This window comes from Sturnus vulgaris, chromosome 7, assembly GCF_052056855.1.
Source record: "Sturnus vulgaris isolate bStuVul1 chromosome 7, bStuVul1.hap1, whole genome shotgun sequence".
NCBI lineage: Eukaryota > Metazoa > Chordata > Aves > Passeriformes > Sturnidae > Sturnus > Sturnus vulgaris.
Genome location: NC_142249.1, coordinates 10788394 through 10814101, shown reverse-complemented (window position 1 = coordinate 10814101; position 25708 = coordinate 10788394). Strand labels below are relative to the sequence as shown.

Below are 25708 nucleotides of genomic sequence, written 5' to 3'. Positions count from 1 at the left end.
ACCTCCTACTGTGAATTTGGCCTTTCATCTTCAAAGTACTTTCCAAACATTTATTAATTATCTTTACAGCAGTCCGTAAGGCTAACAGATAAATAGTAGCCTGCTTATGAGAAACTGAAACATGAAGGTGGAGCCATGGGTTGGCGGCCACATGGTGAGTCAGCACGGAATCTAAGATCAAAATCCAGAAGGGGCTGGCACCCGCTCTCTTGGTCACTCGCTGGATTTAGTCTCTTTCTCAGTCTTGTCCTCCTGTGTGTCAAAGACTTGATTTTTTTGTTTTGCTTGCTTTCTTCCCATCTGCCTTCTACTTCCTGCAGGCCTCACTGGAGATCAGATCATGTGCAAATGGGCAGGTACAGTTTTCATTTTTCTTTCTTCCCTCATCCTTCCTACTTAAGTAAACGTGCAGCCTTCTTGTCCCCTTATGTCCTGTTCTTGGACTGTGCGTTTTAAAGAAAGTAATAAACCTTGAATTGACTGAATCTTACATTTGTTAATTTCACATATCAGAGCATAATGTTGTAATTTTTCTAACTAAATGGCTGTACCTAAGAAATCACAAGAATGGAGCTCATGTCTTGAATCAGTTAATTAAATACTTCTTTTGATGGTTTCCTATAAATCTCCAAGTCTAGGTTCCTGTACTAAATGCTAAGGATCTGAACTATTTTATTCCAAACAGTGATTCCCACAGCCTATATCCATGTATTTAACTTTCTAAGGAATAATGATTGTGAAGACAGGCATGTTCCCTTGGACAATTTAAGATGATTCTCACCTTCTTAGTCAGTACCTTATCTGGTTACCACTGCAAGAGCAGAAGCTCATATATTGTAGAGGCCTCATTTTCTCCTTTCAGACTGCCTCCTAAAAACCAGTCAGGTTCCCCACTAAGACTCCATCCAAGGGTTCTCTTGGCTCCAAGGGATCATCCTGGAGAAAGCTGGCCAAACTCAGACCATACAAATTACAACTAAGTGCTATCATTTCAACTGGTTGTGTGTAGGGTTTTCCAGTGGAAAATGCTGGACACAAAGACTGAAGTAAATTTGGAGAGGTGGCTCTCAGTCTCCCTGAACCTACGTTCTTCCACAGTGTTTCAGTAAAACCTAGTGTGCAAAAGTGCTGCTGTAAAATCTAGTGCAGAAGTGTTGCTTAGTGTCACTGTAGAAAGACTGGCAAAGTACTCTGAGAAAAGACAAAAAATTGTCATACTAATAAAACACATGCTGTCCTAATGATACAAGAGCCTCAGTAAGGTTATTATAGAGTAGGAATTTGATCTGTTTTTCTAAATTTAGACATCTATTACCATCTGACATGATAGAGGCTATCCTTTCTGTCACTCAATTAATACACCTGTAGAGCTCAGGTCTCTTACAGGACCTATGTTGTAGTTGCCATTTGGGTGTTTTACTTTCACAGGGTCTCCTGAGCTAGATGCCTACGTTTGGCAACTTATTTTGACCCTACATAACATGTAGTCACTGCAAAGTTTTTCATCTAAATTAATCACTGTCTTGAAACTTGTTATGGACAGAGCATAAACAAAACACTTGTTTTGCAAGGGGAGGTATGAAATCGATTGCTGGCAATAAGAATGTGGTCAAAACAGAAAGACTACAGAAGAAAGGAATTCACAAATGAAAAACCTGTGCTCCTCAGGATGGATGTGAATATTGTGTAAATAGACATTAGTTAGAGGTTTAATTGTGACAACATTGTCTCTCATAATTATAGGTTACAACAACTCTTATGTTTGCTCGCAAGGTTAAACACATCATAACAATGCTTCTGACCATGTCTGACATCCAGAATTGCACCTTCACTTAAGAAACATCCTCTGCCTGTTTATCCTTTATAATTTCCCAACCACTTTGGAACCCTGTACTTAATTGACTTTGGCATGGATTCTCATCCTGAAAACACTTGGAAGCACGTGCATAATTAATGTTTGAGTATTTCTACTGAATACAGTAATAGGCAGTTATGTGTTTTAAAGGACTGAAGGCATAATTAGTGAGCAGCCCATAGACTTAAAAGAATACTTGAAATTTACCTTGAAAAGCAACTTAAGTCAAGCTCTTCTGCAGTGAAGGAAAAGCCCTCCCTCAGCCCCAGCTGAGGTCAGAAAAAATAAATCAATGTACTGTATTGAGACAATTTGAAATCCTTTGGTCTTGCCATTGTTTTACATTTTCTGTGTGTGAACCCATGTGGTGTAGTTTAAGAATTTAGCTATCATACATCTGTTCTTTGCAGTACTAGTAATATACAGACTTCTTCAGATTTTTTTCCTTCTCATAGTTGTTTTAAGTTGTTAGAAAATATTTTCCCTTTTTCCTGACATTAATATGTCAGGAAAGGATTCTTGTTACCTCAAGACTCAGGTGCCAGGTTTCATATGACCAGAACCCCATGATGTTGCTAACTTTCCATATCAGTTCCCTTAATTTATTAATGATCATTTCATCCATTTGGGAGTGCTAGCCATAATAATAGGGTGGAGAAGTATTAGATAACAGCAAGCTATCAGTCATATTTGTGTTTTCTTGTTAGCTGATTAAAGGTACTGAGTAGATTTGTGCTTAAGATTTGTAAAAAATAAGAGCTCTGCAGAAACAGGTAAAGCCACGTTTCCAGCTCTGATAAAACAGCGTTTGCACAGAGCTGAAACTGAGGGCTAAGACCACCTCTAGGGCCAAAGGCTTTGATAAACTTTCCAAGGCAGAGGAGTTTGTGTCCTGTCCCTGAGCACACTACATTAATATACTGCTGCCAGCAGATTCCACCTTCTGTTTTGGACATTGCAGAGTCTCCTTGGCAGTATCTCAGGAATGTGATTCAGGCCCTGGGTGTCATTAATGAATCAGAGAGAATGCTTTCCATGGTATTATCTTAACTTTCACTTCAGATTAGTTAGAAAATCAACGAAACAATATTAATATGAATGTCCTTATTAGAGCCCTTATAAAAGAAATTACAAAACAAATTTAAATTTTCAGGTTTTGGTTTTGTTTTTAAATTTTTAAATTGGTTATTATGCTTGCCACCCTTGAAGAAAATAGCCTGACGATGGACAAAGCTTTCTATGGGAACAGCTTTCCCTGGCTGAAACAACAACAGTTAGTTGAAGTTTGCTGTGTTAGTGAAGGCATATACCATCAGGGTGAAGAAGGTATCTGATTGAGTCTGATTGGTAAACTGTTCTTTGAAAGCTACGGTTAGGATTTATGAGAATTAAAGTCTAAGTAATTGTACAATTATGACTAATTACTAGATTATTATGTTGTTATTATTATTGTAAATAATCAATATAGCACTAACACCAAAGGGTTATGGTAATGACATTGCAAAGGGAAAAAGACTGGCTTATTATTCTTAATAAGATATGGCAACTTAGGTAATCACTGTCTAACATCAAATGCAGGCAGGTGGTAGTATGAGGCTTTTCTCGTACTCAGAACTGTGCCAGACTCATCTCTGCAGGTTTTGCTGAAGATGTATTTGGCTTTGTGTGCAGAGCCCTGTTCATACAGGTATATGGGTGAAGGGTTCTACTTGCAAGATGGATGGCTACACAATTGCTGGCTGTTGAGGTGCATGTTATTTGTATAACCACAGAAGAGTTGAAATCAATGATTTTATTTGCTGGCATATAGCTTACTTCATCACGTGATTCTAAGTACGCCTTGTACTTTATGCTTTGCCTTCCAAACAATTGCTTTCAAGTTGTGGCTGGTTTGAGCATAACTGTATCTTGGTCTCCAAAGACAAACATGTTTTTATAAAGACTGTTCTGGAGACACTCAGAAACAGAAATTGATAGTGCAACTGAAGTTCTTCCCTTTTCCTGCTGTGGGATCACTGATACTACAGGTTGTTCAGTTCAAGCTAGTGGCAGGTCAAAAGAAACTTGTATTCCCTGATTCACATCTATTCCAAGAAGTTTTTCAACATTGTCTTAAATCTAGAAGTGTCTTTATTTGTTCATTATTTCATTGAAATCAATGGAAACTAAACATGTGCCTGAAGTTTAAAATGTGTTTTTAAGTATTTTCTTGGCATAGAATCAGAATAAAACATTGCAGAAAGGTGAACAGGGATAGTAGAATCTGACTGTCTTAAAGAGGTCAACCATAACCTCCAACAGGAGTTATTTAAGAGAAGGACACATTTTACTTTTAATAGTTGTTTTTTTTAAGGGATACAAACACTGTCTGACTTGCTTTCATATTTGATTTTAATGTATGTATCAAAATTCCTTAACAATGAATTAAGGAACGAAGGAAAAATTCATAGGTATTAGAAGGCTGTGGGAAAAAAAAATCCCATTTTTTTCATATTGCATACTAGAATACACACAGGAAACAAAATACTGTTTATTAAGCATTCTTGTATTGTTTAGTAACAGAACAATGACACCCAATAGGAGACAAAATGCAGTAAATTCTAATGAAGAAAACAAACCAAATGAGCTCAAATTGCACATAGGTTGTTATCTTACCCTTCAGACTCATTTCAGTCTCTTCCTCAACACAGTGTTCCAGTTCAAGTAAATAATTCCCTCTCTTGAGAACGAATGTGCAGTATGGTATAGGCAGTTTGCAGAAATGTTACTCTTGAGGTTTGGGTGCAAAACATCCACTTGTCCCTAAGTAGATCTGGTGTCTTCTTTTAATTACTTTTTTCTCATTTGGCACAAGATGTTTTCTTTATTTGAGTTTAGGGTACAGTGTTTTCTTATGACTGAGAAAGATTGGACAAAAGGAGTCTCTTCTTGAAACCAGTTGTCATGTAACATACGGCCAAACATGTAACATATGATTTTAAGTTGTTTTGGTCACTAGTCAGGCTATCACTTATCAGCTACAAATGTTTAGCTTGCTTATGTAAACACAGAGCTGGTTCAGCTCCCTGAGCTAGAGTTGTGTATAAGCAAGATTATTCTAGCTTCTCAAAAAACCCTCTCAATTCTGAATTTGCTGGAGGTTCTGGGTGATTTTCTCATAAGAGTTTGTTACAGGAGCCTAGCTCTGGTCCTGAAATTACGATTGTTTCAGGTTAAAATGACTGATCTGCCTTCTAGCCCTGAGAGACAGGAGGCATCACCTTGAATGAAACAAATGCCATAAGAGCACCCCACTGTGGGTCTTAGAGAAAGTGGGAGGGAGTGGCTGTTTAGTTAAGGGCCATTAGTAGGTATAGATGTTCAAACTGCTAACATGTAGGTGACATGAACAGGTCTGGAGTAAAACCTGGGAGACTTTTCTACCCCACCTCTGCCTGTTTCCCTGGGCAAGAGCACTGTAAACTTGGCGTGTCAGCTGATACCGAGGTGGCAGTTCTGGGAATTGAATATGTGGGGTTATGAGCAGCACAGCCACAGCTTCCCATGCCTAAGTCATAGCAGGGGGCAGTGCAGTAAAGGCTTCTGAGTGTCACTCTTCAAAAGACACAGATTATATATATTCTTTCCAGTTTTGCTAGGCCTTGTGTGAGCTAAATGAATAAAAAAACCACTTTGCCCACCAAGAGGTGTGTCTTAATGAAGAATGGCAACAGCATGATAATTAAACTTCATGAAACCTCTCAGCTGAGTGTAAGATCCAAGTGTGCATGAGGTCTCTCACTATGATTCATGCCTCTTTGGTTAAACCATGATGTCAATTGCGAGTATTATTTGGTAAAATTGCTATTGTTCTAGGTTCAGCAGCTCTATTACAAGCACAGTGCTTAAAGAAGCTGCCACTGATGTGGGCAGTTGTTTAAAGCCAAAGTGTATCCTCTCTTATTTTTTAAGCTGTGTCTTACCTGGAAGTGAATCTTTGACTATTACTGACATCATAGTTATGCACTTACCAATAATGAAAATATTTTCAGTTGTTTACATCTTATAGTTTAATTGTTGCCTTTGTTGCCAGAAAAATGAAATATAAGTTTATTTTGTTCTGCACAGCTGTCTTGTTAGAAATACTTTGAAGAATGTCTTTTGAATGAAATAAATTTTATATTTTAATCAGAAACTTTAAAAATCTAAAAACTAATTTAGTATTTATATTTCTTCATTCAAATAATACCTAGAGAAATTATATTAGTAATATATTTTTAAGAAAGCATATGGAATTTATCCACTGAAAAAAACTTTAGCTAGGAAGACTATAACATAAATATATATCTTATTAATTTAAGTCCCAATTTTCTATCTCCATGTTCATTCTGCCAGTGACCATTAGTCAGGTCTGGTCTTAAATCCATGGCTGGTGTGCTGTGCCATTGTGTAAATTGTTGCTGCAAGACTGCTGAGTCGAGGGTGTACCAAGTAAAACTGGTAACTCCTCTCGTACAACTTCCAGCTATTAAACACCTCCCTGAATGCATCAGAAATCTGTAAATGTTATGAAAAGACTCTGGTGAGCCAGTCAACCTGAAAAAAGATTTGCATCTTGAAAAATATATTTACAAGGGCTTCACAAAGCAATCTAATAAAATTTGGATTTAGTGGAATATTAATAAAAATACGAATTTATTTCAATTGAAAGCAACTCCCCTGCTTTTGGTAATGCCTCACAAATCAGCTGTGGCCTTTTAGCTGTATGTCTACAGTCCCTGGACATTCGGCAGGGAAACTGTAAGAAAAGGATATCACATATATGCCTTTGGATGTAAGAAATCCTGGCTGGCAGCAAGTCCCCTGTGTCATTGTGTGAGTGGCTCTGACATGTGTGACCTGCAGTGGACAAACTGCATGGTTTATCTGCACCGTGCAGTCACACACTGTGCACTGTGTGCACACGATACAGCCTCCCCTGACATCCCTTGGAGCAGCATTCCAGACACACACTGGCTTCACTCTGTGTCATACTGGACACAGCATATGTTCTTCCATGAGAGAAATCCCAGAGACATTTAGCAACCATTGCTGTTCAAATTTCAAAAGATGTTTTCCATGTTTTCTTTGTCTCTTGTCATAACTTAAATATCATCCAAACCCAATTAATTGCCAGTAGAAAAAATAGCAAATATGATGATTTCAGCTATATCATCCAGTGCACTTGTATAAAGTTCAGTAAACGCTCAATCAGAAATTATTATTTAAATTCTAATTCACCCACGTTGTTGTCTAGTAACAAAAGAAGGTCTAACCAGCAGTACTGTGCTGGTAAGTGTTGTGTTGTTACTGGAGGAACTGCTGCTGTATCACATGAATGTATGTATGTATGCATTACGTACCTGACAGACCACATCAGACCCCATCAATCCAGTAACCAAACCATAACAGTGGCCGTGAGCGCCACCAGCGACAGGGCTGCAAAAGATGTGAGTCCAACGTGACAGTCTGCAGCAGAGCAGGGCAGGTATCTGTCACACAGAGCTCCTCAGATTGTGCTGCCTTCCTGCTGACATACAAATAACAGCCAGGGCTTAGACCTCAGTTCTTCTCTGTGTCTACCTGTGGAATACACTGCTCTTGTCAGTAAAAGTACAAGAACTGACAGTTAAGACACTTAAAACCACTAAATATCAGTTTTGATATGCTGTAGGGATTTTATTTAACATGGGTAATAATATTAAAATTGTTAAGGTTTAGGAAAATTATCCTAATTATCTTTTTAGCTGTTAGTAAAGAAGAGTACAGTTTAAGCAAAAAAGCTTTATAAGAAAAACCATCAAGAAAATTTACTCTGCTTTTGATGCCAATCTGAGAAAAGATTTTCTGCAAAATTTTAAGGAATATACCATAAGAAACACTTAATTCACCTAGGATAACCAATCCCATTTAAATAGCAATTTTAAGCTTCCTATGTTTATATGAAAATTTATTTCTGAATTATTTTTTCCCAAGGCATAGTTCCCATTATGCAAAGTATAATCCATGATTCATGCATAGAAAGTCATATAATTAATGTAAGAATACTTTGAACAAGATCACAGGAGGGGCAACACCAGGACAGGTTATTGGTCTGTTATGTCAGGCATTTGTTACTGTAGTGGCCTATATACTTGGGGAAAAAAAACCCAACCAACCAACCAACCAACCAAAAAAAAGAAAATATCAAACAAAAAACCCCACAACCCAAACAAAAAGCAATTTTACACACAGAGGAGGGAACTTCACAGTATTACCCTATGAACAGATAATCTCAGCTGTGGCAGGCAAGAACAATCATTATGATTTCTACTGCACAAGGACAGATAATTCTTAAATATTTTCATCTTGAAAAATATCTAGCTTATTGTACATTTTGACCGTTTTAAAAGTTGTATAAACGTGTCGATTTCTGTGGTGGTCATTACCAAAAGTAGGTCACATAGTGTGCAAAAAAAACTATATAGGGTAGGAACTGGGATGCTTCATCTGAAGCAAAGAGCCTGAGCCAGCAGCAACTGAGCCACACCATCTTCATTAGAACAGAAATGCTATTTCAATTAAACAGCTTAAATTTTGGTACCCTGTTTAGGATTCTTTTTTTATAGAAGCTCAGAATTGAGACCACTGTCTTTGGCAGTGTTTTAACCACAGGCTGGTGGTACTTGGCGCTTCTCTTACAATCCCAGCCTCTTGAATCTGCATATTCAAGAACGTCACGTTTTTAACAATGCCAGGAAACAGCAAAAAGGCAACAGCAGAAAGCCGAGCCAGAGGCAGGAGCAAGAGGTCCACAGCACGGAAAGCCGGGCTCTCGGTTACTGGGGTATCACCCGCGGTGCCCGAGGCTCCGGCATGAAGCGCCGCCTGCCCGGGGCTGGCCCCCCGGCGCTGCCGGGGCCGCGGCCGGGGCCGGAGCCGGAGCCGGAGCCGAAGCCGGAGCCGCCCCCGGGGCGGGCCGGGCGGGGGCGGTGCCGCCGCCGCGTACAAAGGGCGGTGCGCCGCGGATTCCCAGCCCGACGCTTTCGGCAGCCCCGAGCACCGAGCCGGGCGTCGAGCGGCGCTCGGCCCCTCCGCGGCGGAGCGTCCCCGCCGCCCGCGGCGCATAAGGCCAAGGCTTTCCGACTTCAGCTACAGTGCTAGCTAAGTCGGGGAAGGCAACACGGAGCGAAGCCGCGCGTCCCCCCTTCTCTCGGCAGCGAGCAGCGGCGGAGCGGGCCGGCATGGCGCGGGCAGCGGAGCCGGAGGGCCGGCGGCGCGGCGGTCAGTGCGGACGGGCCGCGTCCGGAGCGGTTCGCGGGCGCGGGTGACCGGGCGGGGCTGCCCGCGGGTGGGGGGCACCAAATCCCGCCGTGTACCGGCGGCGCCGCCGCTCTCAGAACGGTGTCCGCTGTACCGAAATGCGGTGGATGTGCCCGCGTCTGCTTTAGCATCTGTTTCTTGTTTCTCATTTAGGATCTGTGATTGCCTATTTTACGTCTGCAAAGTTTCTTCTTTATCTTGGACATGCACTGTCCACTTGGGTAAGTAAAATACTGGCCTGGTAGAAGTAGGATTTTATTAATTTGACTGTGATTTACCTGAGCTTTATTGTTGCTTTCTAAAAATCTTCACAAATTAGCACACCACCATAGAGGTCTTGTTGCAATACCTTAACTTTAACACCTGTTAAAAGTCTTCATAATCTTTACAAGGTACCTTACAATAGGTTTAGTTTTAGTGCAGAGCAGTGCAGTACTTTTGGAGGGACTGCTTCTATACCTTTTAACGTTTGTAGATAACTAGAACCAATGAGACTCCTTATAGAGGAGCAGAATGAGAGACAGCCCATTGCAGCATTATATGTAAAGGACTCATATACTTACTAATGCGAAATGCTCAGTGTTTACAATGGACTCAGCTAGTGAGTGGCAGTACTAACTTGTTGAAAGCATCAGGAGTTGTCCTCTGTAAAATTGTTTGCCTCCTGAAATGCTTTCCTTCTGTGCTAATATAGCTTACTATACCAGCTTTTGCTCACTTGAAGAATACTGAAAAGAAAGATATCTTAAGATGTGCACTAAAAATAGCCATTCTGGTTCTGTTCCACAGAATAAAACTAAGAATATGTGTGTATTTGAACACAATTGTAAGTCTCCATGCGATGGCTTGGTTCAAAAATAAATGGAAAGTTTCCCCCCGTTTTCCTTGTTTTGTGTTTTGGTCCTGTGTTTGGACTGGTTTGATGTATGTGTTCAACAAGTAGCTCATCTACACTTACAACAGTGCATGCCTAATTCTGGAGCTTCTTGCTTTCACTAACCTGAAAGGTTGTACTGATGTTTCTTTTAGTGAAAGAAGTCTTTGAATGGTGTCAAATGTTTGTTTAAACAAGTGCAGTATTTTGGCAGTTGTTAATGTTGAAAAGCAGCGAGCTGAACAGCTCCTTCAGAGGTCAGGGCTGTTGCCTGCATGCTCATTTTTTGTCAGTCATGCCCACAAAGTGCCTCACTGGCAATTTGGCCAACCCTGCTTACTCCTCTGACCAGTGCTTCATAGCTCTGCCGTGGGCTTGCTCTGAGTAAAGGTGACAAAGCAGAGTTAGAAAACAATCTTGCACACAGTAACAAATGGTAGACTATAACATGTCTGTTTAGCAATATTAATGGGATACTCCTGGTCCTGTTCTGGTGGGTTTTGTGCTGAAAATCTTGACTCAAAAAGCCCCAGCCAAATCTGCTCAAACAACAGAAGTTACTCTGCAACAGCTTATTTTGACAGAACTGGGTGCAAGACTTCACCTTTTGTATGTCCTAAGCTTTGGTGTTCCTGTAGTGTGAAGGTTTTTTCTACCAGGAACAGTAAACAAATACCTGAATCTTCAGAACACCAAGTAATAGATGATCTTTGTCTTAGAGTGGCTCTGTCTGCAGTAAAAAAACCTGACAGAAAAGGGATTTTGATGTAATTGAGAGAGTTAATTAGGTTTCTGTGTTACTATGCCATTCCCAAATGCCGAGAGAAGCTGTAAATGATTAAACATGTCACATCTCCAGAAATGTCTAGACTTTGTTGGGCCCTTGCTCAGTCAAGTATGGGAGTGTGTGCCTGGCCTCAGGGATCTTTATAGGCTGGACAACAATGCTGAACTGGAGTCTCAGTCTTGTGCTGTTGCTGTCTATCCCTCAGCAATAAAGAAGGAACAGCATGGAACTGGGTTCACCTTGCTGGTGTCAGGCCTAATGTTTCCCAGGAGATCAGCTGATTGCAACTTCCCAGCCTTATCTGTGTGCCTCGGGAGGCTGTCAGTAGGTGGTAGCCTGGCTATTCATCAACTTGTTGGCTTCACTTCTGACGTGGGATTGTATACATTCAGTATAAGGTGATTATAAGGGTAATTATAATTACAGAAGGGGAGGAGCTGTCTTTAAAAGGATAGTGATGCTGAACAGCTGTAGCTATTTAGAAGTTTTGAAATAGTCCCACCTTAAAATGTCTCAAAGTGTGGCTAAGTGTATGTCATCAAGGATCTGCCTGTTTCCAAAGACAATAATTGCTGTTCAAATTTCAATACATTTTAACTTGAAATGACATACATGCTACAAAGCTCTGCAATTCACTAATATTGTTTTTCTCCTTTATCTTTGCCTATACTTTGTGGTTTTTAATTCTTGAAAGAAAATCATACTTTCAGGTTGTAACAGCTGTTTCCCCAAAATTTACTGCTGTGAGTTGACCTGATCAAAATACTCTGGGTAAATGTGTTGGAAAAAGTTGAACAGTGTTCACAGGCTCTTAGATGAAGTGTACAGCAAAACCATGTCTCTGGAGTCAAAGGAACCTTTCCATGAGTTTGAAGTGAAATTGTTTTTCACTCTGACAGTGGTGATTGGCAGTGACTTGTGTATGCTTAGGTTTTTTTTAAATGCCTCTTTCGTTTTGTCAGAATCCAGTAACTGAAACATCTACGCATAAAAAAAAAAAGCCAAACTTAATATGAAAGCATTTTTTTTCTCATTTTTCTAGCTTAATAAACAGTTATCTGGGTTAATACACCTGCATGTATTCTAAGTGAAATTCTATAAAGTAGCACCTCAAGTCTTACTAAGTTTAAGTAAAAGCTGGAATTGTGAAATTATATGCCTATGGATTCATTGCTGGGATATTTTGTATGTATTTCTACTAACTAACCACGGAATCTAAGTGGAACGTATTTACAGAAGGCTTTAGGTGTCTCTTGAGTGAAAAATGGTTTATAATGTATGTGAGGAGGTATATATAAGATGATCATGCTTATAGGAGCATTTGTCATTGGATTTACTTAAAAAAGCATACAAAATACCCTGAGGTTTTTATTTGAACAGATGAAATTTTTCATTCCATGATTGGAATATATTTTTTCAGCCTGTGTTTAATGAAACAAGTATCAAAGTTTACATGTTACAATGTTTACAGAAACCTCCTTCAGTGAACTCAAATAACATTAAAAGGCAAGTGCTTGTTGCGTCTGTACTGTGCTGAAGACTAGTCACACTTTGCAGGTTTTTGACCCTCCAAATAGTATGCTTTTTATATATCTCTTGATTGCTGTGTTACATGGTAAGTTAGATTTGACTGGCTTTGATTTTTAAAAGTACTTTCATGTTATACCTCCCCCAGCCCTTCTGAATATTTAAGGTCCTTAGAAATTTGTACTCTTTGCTGTATCACATAGCAATTGTTTATTTAAGATAAGGCAGCAGAAGAAAACAGTTTCATGTTTAGTTTGTCGAAGACTCATGTTAGAGACCCTGATTAAACAACCTGTGTGCCCTAGAATGGTATGAATGATTTCTATTCATCTGCTTTCTTACTGATTACAGAAAGCGTTTTCTGTATTGCTGCAATATGTTTAAAAGTAAAGGGAGGTGTGACAACAAAAACCTCCATGTATTTATTAGCAAACCTAAAAATGATTTGAATAGGATTAAGATGACTTCACTTGGATGTGTTTAACAATTTGGGTGTCCTTTTTGTACCTGTAGCAAGTGGTATCAGAACATGAATGTGTTTTGTTCTAGGTACTAGGTGAAATTAGCAATAGGCTGAGTAGGCTGAACTAGCAGTGAGTTTAGAACAGGATAAATGACCTATGCTATTCTGCCTCCTCGGAGTAATTTGCCAGTGCTGAAAACTAAGAACAGCTGAAGTCCATTGATTTCAGAAACTTCAGTTAACATTTACCCATATCTATCCTGATTTGTATGATGACTTTCTACTTGACTCACTGTTATGTTATAAAGCAGCACTTAAGCTTTGATCATCTAAGAGCAAACTGCTGCCTTGAAAAGTTATTTAAATAGTGATCAGTAAGTCTGCTGTTAATATTTGATCTGTGCCAGAGAATTTGTGTAAGCTTTTTGAGGCTTGTTAGATGTGGCTGGTCACAGACTTTGTCCAGTAATATACTAATAGAAAATACCTGGCATTTTTGGATTTGTGGTATTACCAGCTGTAATGATCCACTTGGTTAAGAGAGATGATCTTAATGATACGGGGATAAAATCAATGGTAACAGGATGTAGCAATCAAAAAACCTCCCGAGAAACCAACAACCACAAAAACCCCTGCACCACCTCCGTATGTGTAACAAACCTCCAGTTTAGTGCAGACTTTTGACAGAGCTTTACTCAAATAGTGAACCTGTGTACTTCTAAAGAGTAACCAGTAATGTTGTGTATGTTCTTACTCTTAAAGGGAGATCGTATGTGGCATTTTGCTGTGTCTGTGTTCCTGGTTGAACTTTATGGAAACAGCTTACTCCTGACTGCGGTCTATGGCCTGGTTGTGGCAGGATCAGTTCTTCTCCTGGGAGCCCTTATTGGAGACTGGGTGGACAAGAACTCCAGGCTCAAAGGTTAGATGCCTAGAGCAGGTTGTTAATTTGATCTATCATTAAGTAAATGTTAAAAAGTGAAGACAGAGTTAATTGCTCGAGTCAAATATGAGAATGGGGCTTGCTCATCTCTTCTAAGAAGCGTGGAGTGGTTTCAGAGTGGTGATGGTTATATGAAGATCCTCTCAAAGACAAGAGGAAAACAGTTTTAAATCATGTCTGTTACTCAGGCTAAACCCATGTGATGTGTAGAGATGTATGGAAACACAAAAGGTTAAAAATATGTAATTTTAAGGACTAAAGACCAAATTCTTCTTACATTAAAACACTAACATACACTTGTATTTTTTGTTGTCTTTTGCCTGGATGCAAACATCATTCATTTAAATGTAAACACTGCATTTGCATTATGCATATTGTATATATGCTCTAGTCTGTCTTATAAATAAAATGGGATCAAGTTCTTCAAATGAATTTTTACCTTCCAAAAATTTTCAAAATAGTATCCCTTCCATGGTAGCTTGAAGATGAATTTTAGAAGCTTGAGCTAGGTTTTTTTTTTACTACTTGAAACATACTATTAGCATTTAAACAGGGACTTAGATTGAGACAAGACCTATTTTGAGTGTAAATCATGAGCTGTGAAGTTAAATTAGATACTAGTTTGTTTCTCTAAGACAATGGAAGATTCAGAATCTACTATGAAGTATACTTTTGCCACTTGTATTTTGGGGGAAGACTAGGAAAATAGGGTTATTTAATAAATCTGTGTGTATTCCTTAATTATATCCACCTTAAGGCTATAGTTAGCTCATTCTTATGTTCATAACTGTTGCTCTCTGTTTGGTTTAAAACAGTGGCCCAGACATCCTTGATTGTGCAGAATTCATCTGTAATCCTGTGTGGTGTTATCCTGATGATTATCTTCTTGTTTAAGACACAGCTTTTGACATTATACCATGGATGGCTTCTTGTGAGTGCTTCAACTTATTAATAAGAAATTAATTTATGAAGAAACTTTGGGAAGCATGGGAGATGGATGAATTTTTACTTTTTTCTCTCTAATCTGTATAGACATTTCTGGGAGCCAGAACTGGCAAATGAAACTGAACTTGTTAGTAAACAGATGATGATTTTCTCCCAATAATTGTAGACTTGATCTTGTTTTGTGTGAAGAATAATGCTAAAATGTATGGAATCAAATATAAAAGTATTTTCTGCTTCTGTAGAAAGTGGAGATCTCCATCAGTTTTCTCACCTTATAACTCTTTCCCCTCATCTCTCTAGACATTGTGCTATATCCTGGTTATCACAATAGCAAATATTGCCAATTTGGCCAGCACTGCCACAGCGATCACAATTCAGAGGGACTGGATTGTTGTGGTTGCAGGGGAAGACAGAAGCAAACTGGCAGGTGAAATATATTGCCTTTATAATACCTTGCATGTCTTGCTTTCTAAGCTTGAGTTTATTTTTGTTTTAAGACTAGAGTTTTACAGAGATCAGTGCATCTTTGAGTTCCAGATATTATGAGAAAACATCAAGTAAAAGGGCAGCCTTTATTTTGCTCTTCCTCATTCTGGAATGCAGCTACTGAGATCACAAATTACTGCTGTGCTTACAGTTCAGTTTGGCATACCCAAATTTGTTTTGCCCTCCCTTTAGTCTTTCTGCAGCTCTGTTAGAAAAACTAGTCTTGCTGAACAAGCCAAGTGTTGCAATACTTTATTTTTAGGTCCCTGGAATGAAACAGAGAACTCTTGCGTAACTGGGCTCCTCTCATAGGGGTCAAAGAAAGATGCATGAGAATGAAGTCCAGAACTGTTACGTAGGTATATTAGGAAATTGCCAGTAGGTAATACTATGCATACAGGCACATTTGAAACCTTGAATTTCTCTAGCATTAGATGTCTAGCTCAGAGCTGTGAACACTTTCCTTCAGTTGGAATTGGAAGCTGTGCTTTCCTTTGACATCTGGAGCTTTTGAGCATAGACTACACACTAAACCATCTTTTGCCTAGAAACTTTTTTTTTTGCTTCTCCCCCTGTGCCCTGCACTTGCACAGTGACATTGATACTACTAGGAGTGAGAATTCATTCCCATTCATACTCTATTGCAGCTTGGCAGTTGTGATACTTCCTGGATGTGAGAGATTGGGACTCCCACTAAGGAGGCACAAGGCAAATTACACCAAAGGGTGTACAACAATCCTTGGTTGAGCTGCTCCTCTGATTGTAACAGTGTGGCAAGCAGCACTTTTTGTGATGGATTTGGTCAGGCTGTATGGGCTCTGAATCAACCCTAAAGGGGACTGAAGCCTTCTCAGATAGAGGAACTGATACTGAACTGCAAACAAGGCACAGAGCAGTTTAATACTATTGAGACCTTCTCACTCTGGCACTAAAGTTTGTCTGATACAGTTTGGATATCTTCAGGCTTAGACAGCATTTCAGCTTTTGGACTCATTTTGTATAAAGGTGCCTAAATTGCTAATAAAGTTCAGAGTCCTTTTTGAAATTTCAATCCTGTATTCCAGGTTTTTACTTGATGTTTATCTCCAGTGAAGGAATATTATTTATCTGTTTTATCCAGGAAAGGCTAATTCTTAAATGCATTAAAAGTGTCATACTTTCATTTCCCAGTCTACAAATAATCCTCCCTAGTCTCTTATTTTGACCTTGCAGTGGCTTTCTAGGTCATGCCTTTTGTAGAGCAGCAATACAGGTGAACTTTATTCACCCATGTGAATCACAGGTAGAAAAATAGCAGCTATCTGTCTAAGCCTTAGGTTAATAAGAACCCTTAAAACTTTATTCATGTGTAAGATCTTACTCAGCAAATCATCTCCCCCATCCCTGGCCCACATAGCACACATGAGGTCAAGTACAGACCACACCTGCAGAGAACTGCTGCCTGGGAGTCAGTCCTGCCTCTTCACTGCTTCATGAGCTCAGGCACAATTGTATGACCACTTACATTTTGTACTGAGAAATCAGGCAAGAGGTTACTGTAAGTTCTCTTGTGACTTGATTGAGAATGCAAACAACCACTGGATTAAGCATCTTAGTTCAACAAATTTATCTGAAACATCCATTCCAGGCTGAAGAGGCTTGTTTTATGTTTAACCATGATGTAACCTGGAGACTGTTGAAATTCCTTCACTTTAAAAAAGTGCTGAAGCTGACTTTGCAGCAAATACTGTTGTCCATCTCTGCATTGTTACCTTTCCTCAAAGAGAAATCTTAGTTATGCAGATTAGTGGAATAGGGAAATAAGAACTTACCTTGACTTCTCCTTTGTTGCCCTTAATTAGTTAGTTTTCCTGTTCACTCTTTGTACCTTTTCTGAGTGGAGTTACTAGCCTTCCTCAAATAACTCAAAAAACAAAGGTTAGTTAACTGGAATTTTTAAAGCCAAATATTATGCAAGTATCTAACCTAACTATTTGACTGAGGGTTAACTAGGTTAACACTGAATTGACCCTGAAGTAGAGCAACCTGGATGTTTCTTTGAAAGTAATTCTCTACAGATTCAATAAAGCAGCTTCATACTGATGTAGAATTTCATTTGCCCTTCAAGAGCTTGAATTTTACAGTAGGACTCTATAAGGGACTTCATGTGTGAAACCACTGCCTAGCAACTTTTAGGAGTGGAAGAATGGCACTGCTAATTGGAAACTTACAGGGATCCAGACGTTTAATGACAGTAAAGTAGATAAGATTGAAGAGGGTGAGGCATTCCCTAGCAGCAAATGAAAGATACATTTGTGCTGAGAATGGGTTGCATGTTTTGACTGTAAACATCAAAGGACTAGAAAGGAGTGAGGACTTTGCTCAGTAAGATCTAAGGATGCCTACAGCTGTCATCAACCAATGTGACTTAAAAAGGAAATATAAAAGCCATTTCAAAGTTCTGCTGCTATCACAGTGGTTCTGTGGCTACGAGTTAGTAGAAGTAAATGGAGGAGGCTAAGAAATACGTGTTGGGAGATAAATTACTATCTTCCCAAGACACAATTCCACCCTATGAGTTGCCTGGAGCTATGCATGCTACGTTTGAGTATTACAGGCATAGAGTTTAGAGTCCACAGTGTCAGTGCTGTGTAAAAGTGGTCTAATCTCATGATGAACAGTTTTACCTGATCTCATGATGACCAAGACTATGCTGCCACAGTAAACACAGCATGCTAAACCTGGAAGACCTCATGCAGGCAAAACTGGCAGGAGTAGGGATTTGGCTTACAAACACCTTGGTTGATTGCAGTGAACTTAAACACTGAAGTCTGAAGGTGCCTCTGGTTACTCCTTGAGCCAGTTGGAGCAAGACTTGTAGCTTTACCTTTATATATGTGCAATTCACAATTGTTAGTGAATATGTCACTGTAAGTGTTTACCAGTCATTTCATATCCTCAAATAATTTCTGACAGATATGAATGCCACAATAAGAAGAATTGATCAGCTGACCAATATCTTGGCCCCAATGGCTGTGGGTCAGATAATGACGTTTGGATCCCCAATGATTGGCTGTGGATTCATTTCTGGCTGGAACCTGATGTCAATGTGTGTGGAATATCTGCTGCTCTGGAAGGTTTATCAGAAAACCCCTACTCTGGCTCGCAAATCTGCAAAAGTTGAAGCATCAGAACTGAAACAGCTGAATGTAACAAAAGGTATTGAAAACACACAAGTGACTATTCAAATTCACTGTATGTTCTTTGCATCAGTCGAGCCACGTGTTGACTTTTGTCTTCCACAGGCACTGCTTTGAATGCTTTTGAGGCTAAATAGGTTTCTGCTCCTAGCTTGGAGATTTCAGGTTTGGAGTATAGATACCCGAGACTTGAATCTAAGCAACAATACTTTGTGCAGATTTTTGAGGAATTCCATAAAATGCAGTCAAAGAATGAATTCTCTTCTTTAACTCCTTAGAGTGAGTCTGCCCTGTAACTTCAGGCTGATCATAGGGAATCTTCCTATCTATATATACTACAACTGAAAAGCTGAACCAGGCCTTTGGCTCTGTACTGTCTACAGCCTCTCCGACTATTCCTTGCTAACTCATCTCTGCTTACACATAGTACTAACAGAATTTCAGGAGGTTGTAGAATAGATGGTCATATTTCTATTCTGCCATGACTGAATGATTTTTACTCACTCCAGGAAATGGTGGAGGAAGAAAACCTCTTCTGTGTCCTTGGCAAAGCAGTACAAGTGGGATTTGCAGTGTATATAACTATGGCTGTTAGTATAAGTAACACTAAAATTGATGTTAACATTACTTTAGATAGACTTAATATCAGAAATTTGAATTCAGAAGCAGACCTTTTATTGTGAAGTAATAGAAATGTCAGATGCTGAAATACTAAAGTGTTTCCCCATTTTTTTAGTATATGCATACTGCTGAAAGCTCATATTATAGCCTCTCAGCTACAATAGGTGGTGGGGGCTTTTTGGGGTTTTTTAGTTCTTTTTTTTTTTTTTAATATGAAGAATTCCTGAGTTTTGTTTAAATGCTAAATAACAATCTTGTCTCAATATATTGTGAGTTAGAAAGCTGCTATTAAAAGTACTGAAGAGATCTATCTACCTTCCCAGCCATGGTGGTAATAGCTGGTCCAGTAAGCTGCTGGACCAGGCTGATGGCAGTTGGGTATTAGAGAACAAGAGAGTGTAGAAGGCTCCATAGCTTTGAAACCTAAACACTTCTGGAGAATGAAGTATTTAGCAAATGTTAATATGTAGGAAACACTTCTTAATCTTTGCTGTTGCAGTATTTTGATTTCATTAGAAGACTTGTGTTTTTAAAAGTTGAACTACTTCATGTGTCTCACTTGTTGTATGGGGAGTTTTGAACTTAATAGTATAAAAACACTACTCAGGCATCCAGACATTTGTAGAATTTCTGTCCTCTTTACTAGTGTAAATACTGCTGTGAGTTTTTGGATTTTTGTTTGGAATCCAGTGGAAGTGCCTTTTTCCTTTTATTACAGTGAGAATGGAATTGTAGAAATGCATAGGTTGGGCGTTGTGGTTTTGTGGTTGTTTTTTTTGTTTGTTTGTTTTTGTTTTTTTTGTTTGTTTGTTTTTGTTTTGTTTTTTGGGGTTTTTTGTTGTTTGTTTGTTTGTTTGTTTGTTTTTTAAGTCAGGCTTTGAAAGCTTTTGCCTCTGGACAGGCTTTTCCTTCTGCCATACATGAGACACTGACAGATGTTTAAGTATTCCCTTCTTTTTTCAGTCAGTGCTTTTTAGCATACCAAGCTGTGTTAAAATGCCAGCTGACACTGGCATTCATTAGGCAAATAATTTCTCTGTGGAGCCTGAGCATTCAGTCACAAGTCTAGAAGCAGGCAGTGCTTTCTCATATCACTGTTTAATTAATTAAATTGATAGGAATTAATTTTACTTGATCTTACTCCCCAGCTAGGATTTAAGAATGATGATTTAGCTTTAGATGATTTTAATTTAGTTAATTAAGAGAAAGCTTGGTAGTGGAGTTGGACTGATACACTTCTGCAGTAGTGAGCTTACAGCAGACAGCTGTCTGTTGCTTTGCACTGTGCACTTTGCAGGCAGGAGTGTCTGACAGCTCCATTTCTGTTTACAGAGGGTGACACAAAACCTGCTGAAGGAGTGCAGTTAATAATTGAGAAAGATGTATCTGGCTTTGAGCCGCAGCAGGAGAAGGAAGTCGGCTGCGCTGCCCGGATTGCCGAGCCTTTCATAACGTTCCGGGACGGATGGGTTGCGTACTACAACCAGCCGGTGTTCCTCGCAGGCATGGGCCTTGCGTTTCTCTATATGACTGTTCTGGGATTCGATTGTATCACCACAGGCTATGCATACACTCAGGGGCTGAGTGGCTCTGTGCTCAGCCTCCTCATGGGTGCCTCAGCAGTCACTGGCATCATGGGAACAGTAGCTTTCACTTGGCTCCGGCGCAGGTGTGGCCTCATCCGCACGGGCCTGATTTCTGGAGCTGCTCAGCTGGCCTGTCTGATCTTATGTGCCATCTCTGTGTTTATGCCTGGAAGTCCTATGGATTTGACTGTGTCCCCATTTGCTGACATCAGTGCCAGGCTGTTTGAAAATGAACCATTGCCTACTATAGCATCTCCAGAACCTGAAATGATTCTTGCAACTGGAATGCCCAACTTGTTAAACGGGTCTATTGCTCCTGCTAACAGTGACCCAGAGATGAGTCCTGAGCCCGTGCCTTTAATCTCTGTTAGTCTCCTGTTTGCAGGAGTCATTGCTGCTAGAGTTGGTAAGTGTTATGCTTCTATTACAACTTGGTTTATTATCTGCTTTTAATTCTAAAAATTACAGTGCCTGTCAACTAAATACAATTGATTTTAGAATTAGAGGTAATAATTGAAGTGTTAAGTCTTGTTTCTGGGGCCAGTTGATTATACTTCACATAAAAATTAAATGATCCTTCAATAGTATCACTAGGGTGAAGACTGCAGTACTAATTCTGTGAATATTTTATGTCACTAACAGGACCACATTTGGAGATGATTGTAACATATTTTTTTGAAAGCTCTCTAAATTATTTTTGTTCAACCAAATGAAACCACTTGTTACTAGGAAACGACACTAAACTCATCTATGAAAACCTTCAAATTTCACAGTTAACTAAACGCACTTATTAAAATTGTCTTGGTGATTAGAAGGGAAGCTTTGATTTGGCTGGCAGCTTAATTTAAGGCATTACTGGTTAGCATATTATTAGTATCTATCAACATAATAGGCAGTCACATGTAAATGTAATGAACAGTAATGGTCATCTGTGGAATCATTATCCTCAGTTTCTGTAATTTTTGCTGAATTCTGGAGGAACAAAATTCTTGATTCACATGTATTGAGTTTGTTTGCAAGATAAGCTTCTAAAGCTGAATCATGAACAGATTAAATCAGTATGGAAGCTTAATGTCAACCATTTGAAATTATTGTGTATTCTTCATAGTTTAAAAGATGCATGATTTTTTTTCTTTTTAATGCAGAATTTTAGTGATTGCACTTTAGTGATAGCATGAATACACTGTAAACCTCTGTAAGCCAGCTATTTAAACAAGGACAGGATGAGTAAAACATTGGCTTGATAGTCATGATGAAACAGGATGTGACAGGCAACTTAATGTGTCCAGTTTTTGTGTATTATTTCAGGAAATTTTTGTAAAAGGAAAGTAAATTGCTCTTGACTGTGAGTGTGAAATCAGTTCTAGTCAACAAGAAGCTATCTTATCCTATGCATTTTTGGCAGGAGTGAGTGCTTGGAAGGATAAATTGAATTGTGCCAGTGATGAGTTTGCCATGAGAAGCTCAGCAGTATGGATAACTGTTTTTTCTCTCCACAGGCCTTTGGTCCTTTGATTTGACTGTCACACAGTTACTCCAAGAAAACGTCATAGAATCTGAAAGAGGCATCATAAACGGTGTCCAAAACTCCATGAATTATCTTCTTGACTTGCTGCACTTCATCATGGTCATCTTGGCCCCAAATCCTGAAGCTTTTGGCTTATTGGTGCTTATTTCTGTGTCTTTTGTTGCAATGGGCCACATAATGTACTTCAGATTTGCCCAAAAAAGCTTGGGAAAACAACTTTTTGTATGTCACACTCCTGATCCCAAAGCAGCCCCTGACAGTTCACCACCTGGTAACACATCTACTGTCTGAAAGGATCCATTTCTTTTACTAACTTTGCTTCACAAATACCATGGTTGAGCACATATACTTCCTTTTATGACCCTGTTTGAGGTGTTTCTCTAGAGTTGAATGCATAACTTACCTGTTTGGGGAAGCTGTCCCAAGAGAGAAAATTCATTTTACAGTGACCCTGTACATGTTTAACGTTTGGCAGAGGACAGCCTCTTGGATCTTGACAACTGCAGTATCAGATGTTCCCCACAAGTCTCAAATCAGGTGTTTGATCACAAAAATACTGTTCAAGTTCCACTGCCGACCCCCAGAGTGAAGTGGTTGTTATACACACTCAATTCACCATGAATCCTGACTAATTCTTATGCTCATTGAGTAAAATGAGATCTTGTACTTCTTTTTAGTTAGTTTGGAATAACTTTTCATACAGTATTTGGTTGTTTGGAGTTTTCAAACTCCAATATTCCTTTACATAAACAGTTCTGCTCTCCTATATTCTTAAACTGTTATAAACATCCTCTCATTGGACATCAGTCCTTGTGAGTCCCTTCTAACTCACAATATTCTATGATCCTTCTTGGATTCTTCTAGTAAACTCAATTTTTTTTTTCCCAAAACCTTTATAGTATTTTATGTTTTGGTTTAACTTTATGGAAACACCTTTGCAGGTTTTTTGCATGTTTCCTTACAAATTAGACAACTGTTAGGTACAAGATATTGTATTCACTTCTGTTGCACTTCTTAGAGTAAAACAGCCTCATTTAGCAGAAGCTATTGGTGTAATATTACAGAGCATGGCTTTTAAATTGCAAATGGCAGGTTTGCTCGGGTTTGATGTAACAGAAAGTGCTAAGGTCAGTAGTACTTGTAGAGAAAGTTAAATTCTAGTGCTAACTTAGTTTTTGCCTTAGAATACAAGCAGCTTTAGTTACTTTTCCAATATATCAGGCTTTAATAGTGTTTCTAAAAAACAATTGCATTTGAAAGTAGTTAATATTTCATGCAAAAGGTGGATTTACTTGCATTTATCTGATGTGTATGTGAATTTTGACTTTGTTCTAAAATACTGCTAAACCAATGAGATGATGGACTGAGAGGCCCTCTAAAGCAACTTCAGAGCAATGAAAATGATGTGTCCCCTCTGTTCAATAAATTCTTGCCTTTTTTTTAATATGTTTTTTACCCTGCATGTGTACTAACACAGTACTTCCATAGTCATTAACCCGATTGTGCACTTTTGTGGAAACTACGCACTTTGCTTTCTCAGTAGAGTTGAACCTGGTGGTGTTCTGAGTTTTCTTAGGGCTTGGCAATCTGACTTCTAAATTTAAATATTGGTTAAATGTTTGTTTGCAAAATAAGTAGTATGCAAAAACCAATGTCAGCAACTTGTGCAAAGTATCCTCTGTAACTTCGAAGGGTTTTTTTTTAATTTTAGGTACTGTCCTTCACAGTCATGTATGTTACCAGACTCAACCCTGGAATGTAAGTGTGTGAACTCCATTGAAATTAAAGGCGTTACACCAGGGCTGAATCTAGGCCAGTCATCACAAGTTTTAGAACAATAACATTATCTCTCAAAGAATGTAAAGAACCTCTGATACAATGTTTTGTAAGAGGTGTGACATGGAATGAATGGGAATCCAATGTACAACCAATGGACTTGTAGCCCATAGTGTTCAATAACTGGATGTAACGATTTTCCTCTGATGGACCAAACCTAATAATTACTCTATGTTGCTGAAAGCTTCTCAGGGATGTTTTCACTAGGTTTATAAGTGTTTATACTTTGACCAAGAATTTGGGTTTTGTTTTGATATAATAAAGTAAAAGGTGTAATTTAGAGTAGATTTAAAATTTGCGACTCAATCCTGAGTGTAACTTAAGGAAAAGGGAATTTTGCCATCAGCAGAATTTGTCAGAAGACAAATAAAACAAGCTTATCTAGATTTGTAAATATGTCCAAAGGATAGCCTTATGTGGTATATGATAAGCACATTAGTAAATGAAATAGCTCTGATTTGCCAAATATATTTTCTCATGTGTATCTAATTTAAATTGGGACCAGATTTTAATATTGTTAAATACAAATATAGTCCAAATGTCAGTGAATGCCTGAATACTGCACTTTTAAAAAATCTGAATGCCACTGTCTATCTTGGACTCACTGGCCATCAGGGAAACAAAGCTGAAAATGCAGCTTTTTCTTATGTGCTGTCTACAGTGCACAGAACCCAGGGTGCCTAAAATTTAATGCTGTAGCACTAAGCACCAGACGTCCCAGAGAGGGTGTATTTCTGAAGTCTAGAGAGCTCCAAAAACATGACAAACAGAGTTGGGAGCATGCCATGTTCCTGCCTGTTCCCAAAGGCTTTTTTTTTTTTTCTCCAAGAACAATTTAGTCTTGTTCAATTTGAGAAGCAATTTGTATCATAAATGGTTCCACTAGATAGTGCAGTACTATTAGGAGAGGACTGGAGCTTTGTATTTGGTAAACATGATGTGGTTGGGGTTCATATGTGCATATCACAGCTGGAAGGCAAGACAATCCTAAAATAGAAAAGTGAATGTTAGTTTGAAGAGGATTAAGGAGGTTTAAATTGCAAAACTTGTGTGTATTGGTCTGTTTTGGATGTCAAAAAATGTATGCTGCTTGAGCACAGCCTGTTTGTGTGTGAGTCCAGGATATGTGCAGACACCTGTACTCAGCAGTGCTTTGGAGCAGTGTGGAGCCTGAAGACTTACTTAGCAGGACTTCCATTAAGTAAGCATTTTTGGCCTTGTATTTATTTATTTTTTTAAAAAAAGTCCAAATTGGATGAAAACTGCCCTTAAAAATGTACACACTAGAAGTCAATCTTAGCCAAATATTTTATTATACAACCTTATGCTGGACATAGTATTGATTTATGTATTATTATTGTTAAAGCTAATTAATAAATTTGCAGAAAACTTATTTGTCCTGTATTTTTCAGTTTGTGGGTGTCTGGGTACACTTAGCATGGATCCTGTGAAGAAAACTTTTTTATATGTTGGGTTGAAACTGCCATGAAGCAAATGACAAATGCAGTTGAGATCTTTCAATGACCTTGTAACTCTCTGGTCAATTGTTTTTTATTTACCATCCCCAGTGGTCAGTTAAGACACAGCAGATGAAGGTCATGCAACCTCAGCCTGGCTCTTGCATTGGCAGTAGAAGAGTTTTGTGTCTTGGCCTGCTGAGCAACAGAAAGCAAGTAATTTTACCTTGCCATGTATCTTTACCATACTGAATTTGAGATGATGGCCTTCTGTAGCAGCAACCTGTAGGTGAGAACTCTA

At 38.8% G+C, this 25708-nt stretch overlaps 1 protein-coding gene across 3 annotated transcripts; it reads left to right on the top strand.

Annotated features, from left to right (window-relative positions):
• The first annotated feature begins 120 nt into the window (after positions 1-120).
• On the top strand, positions 121-25343 carry SLC40A1 (solute carrier family 40 member 1). 3 transcript variants are annotated; one of them, XM_014880937.2, is made up of 9 exons: positions 121-154; positions 321-356; positions 9329-9396; positions 13589-13748; positions 14585-14700; positions 15015-15141; positions 18156-18398; positions 20333-20992; positions 22086-25343. In XM_014880937.2, the coding sequence occupies exons 1-9, from the start codon at positions 136-138 to the stop codon at positions 22403-22405; spliced, it is 1749 nt and encodes a 582-aa protein (XP_014736423.2). In that variant the 5' UTR covers positions 121-135; the 3' UTR covers positions 22406-25343. The 3 variants fall into 3 exon arrangements, with proteins under 3 accessions (XP_014736423.2, XP_014736422.2, XP_088023902.1); XM_014880936.2 differs by lacking the exons at positions 121-154; positions 321-356 and adding an exon at positions 9004-9136; XM_088167776.1 differs by lacking the exons at positions 121-154; positions 321-356; positions 9329-9396 and adding an exon at positions 11055-11234.
• The last annotated feature ends 365 nt before the right edge of the window (positions 25344-25708 follow it).

Coding starts and splice junctions, on each gene's coding strand:
- SLC40A1 (XM_014880937.2), top strand. Junction 14,701..15,014: donor TATACCATGGATGGCTTCTT/GTGAGTGCTTCA, acceptor TCATCTCTCTAG/ACATTGTGCTATATCCTGGT. Junction 15,142..18,155: donor AGACAGAAGCAAACTGGCAG/GTGAAATATATT, acceptor AATTTCTGACAG/ATATGAATGCCACAATAAGA.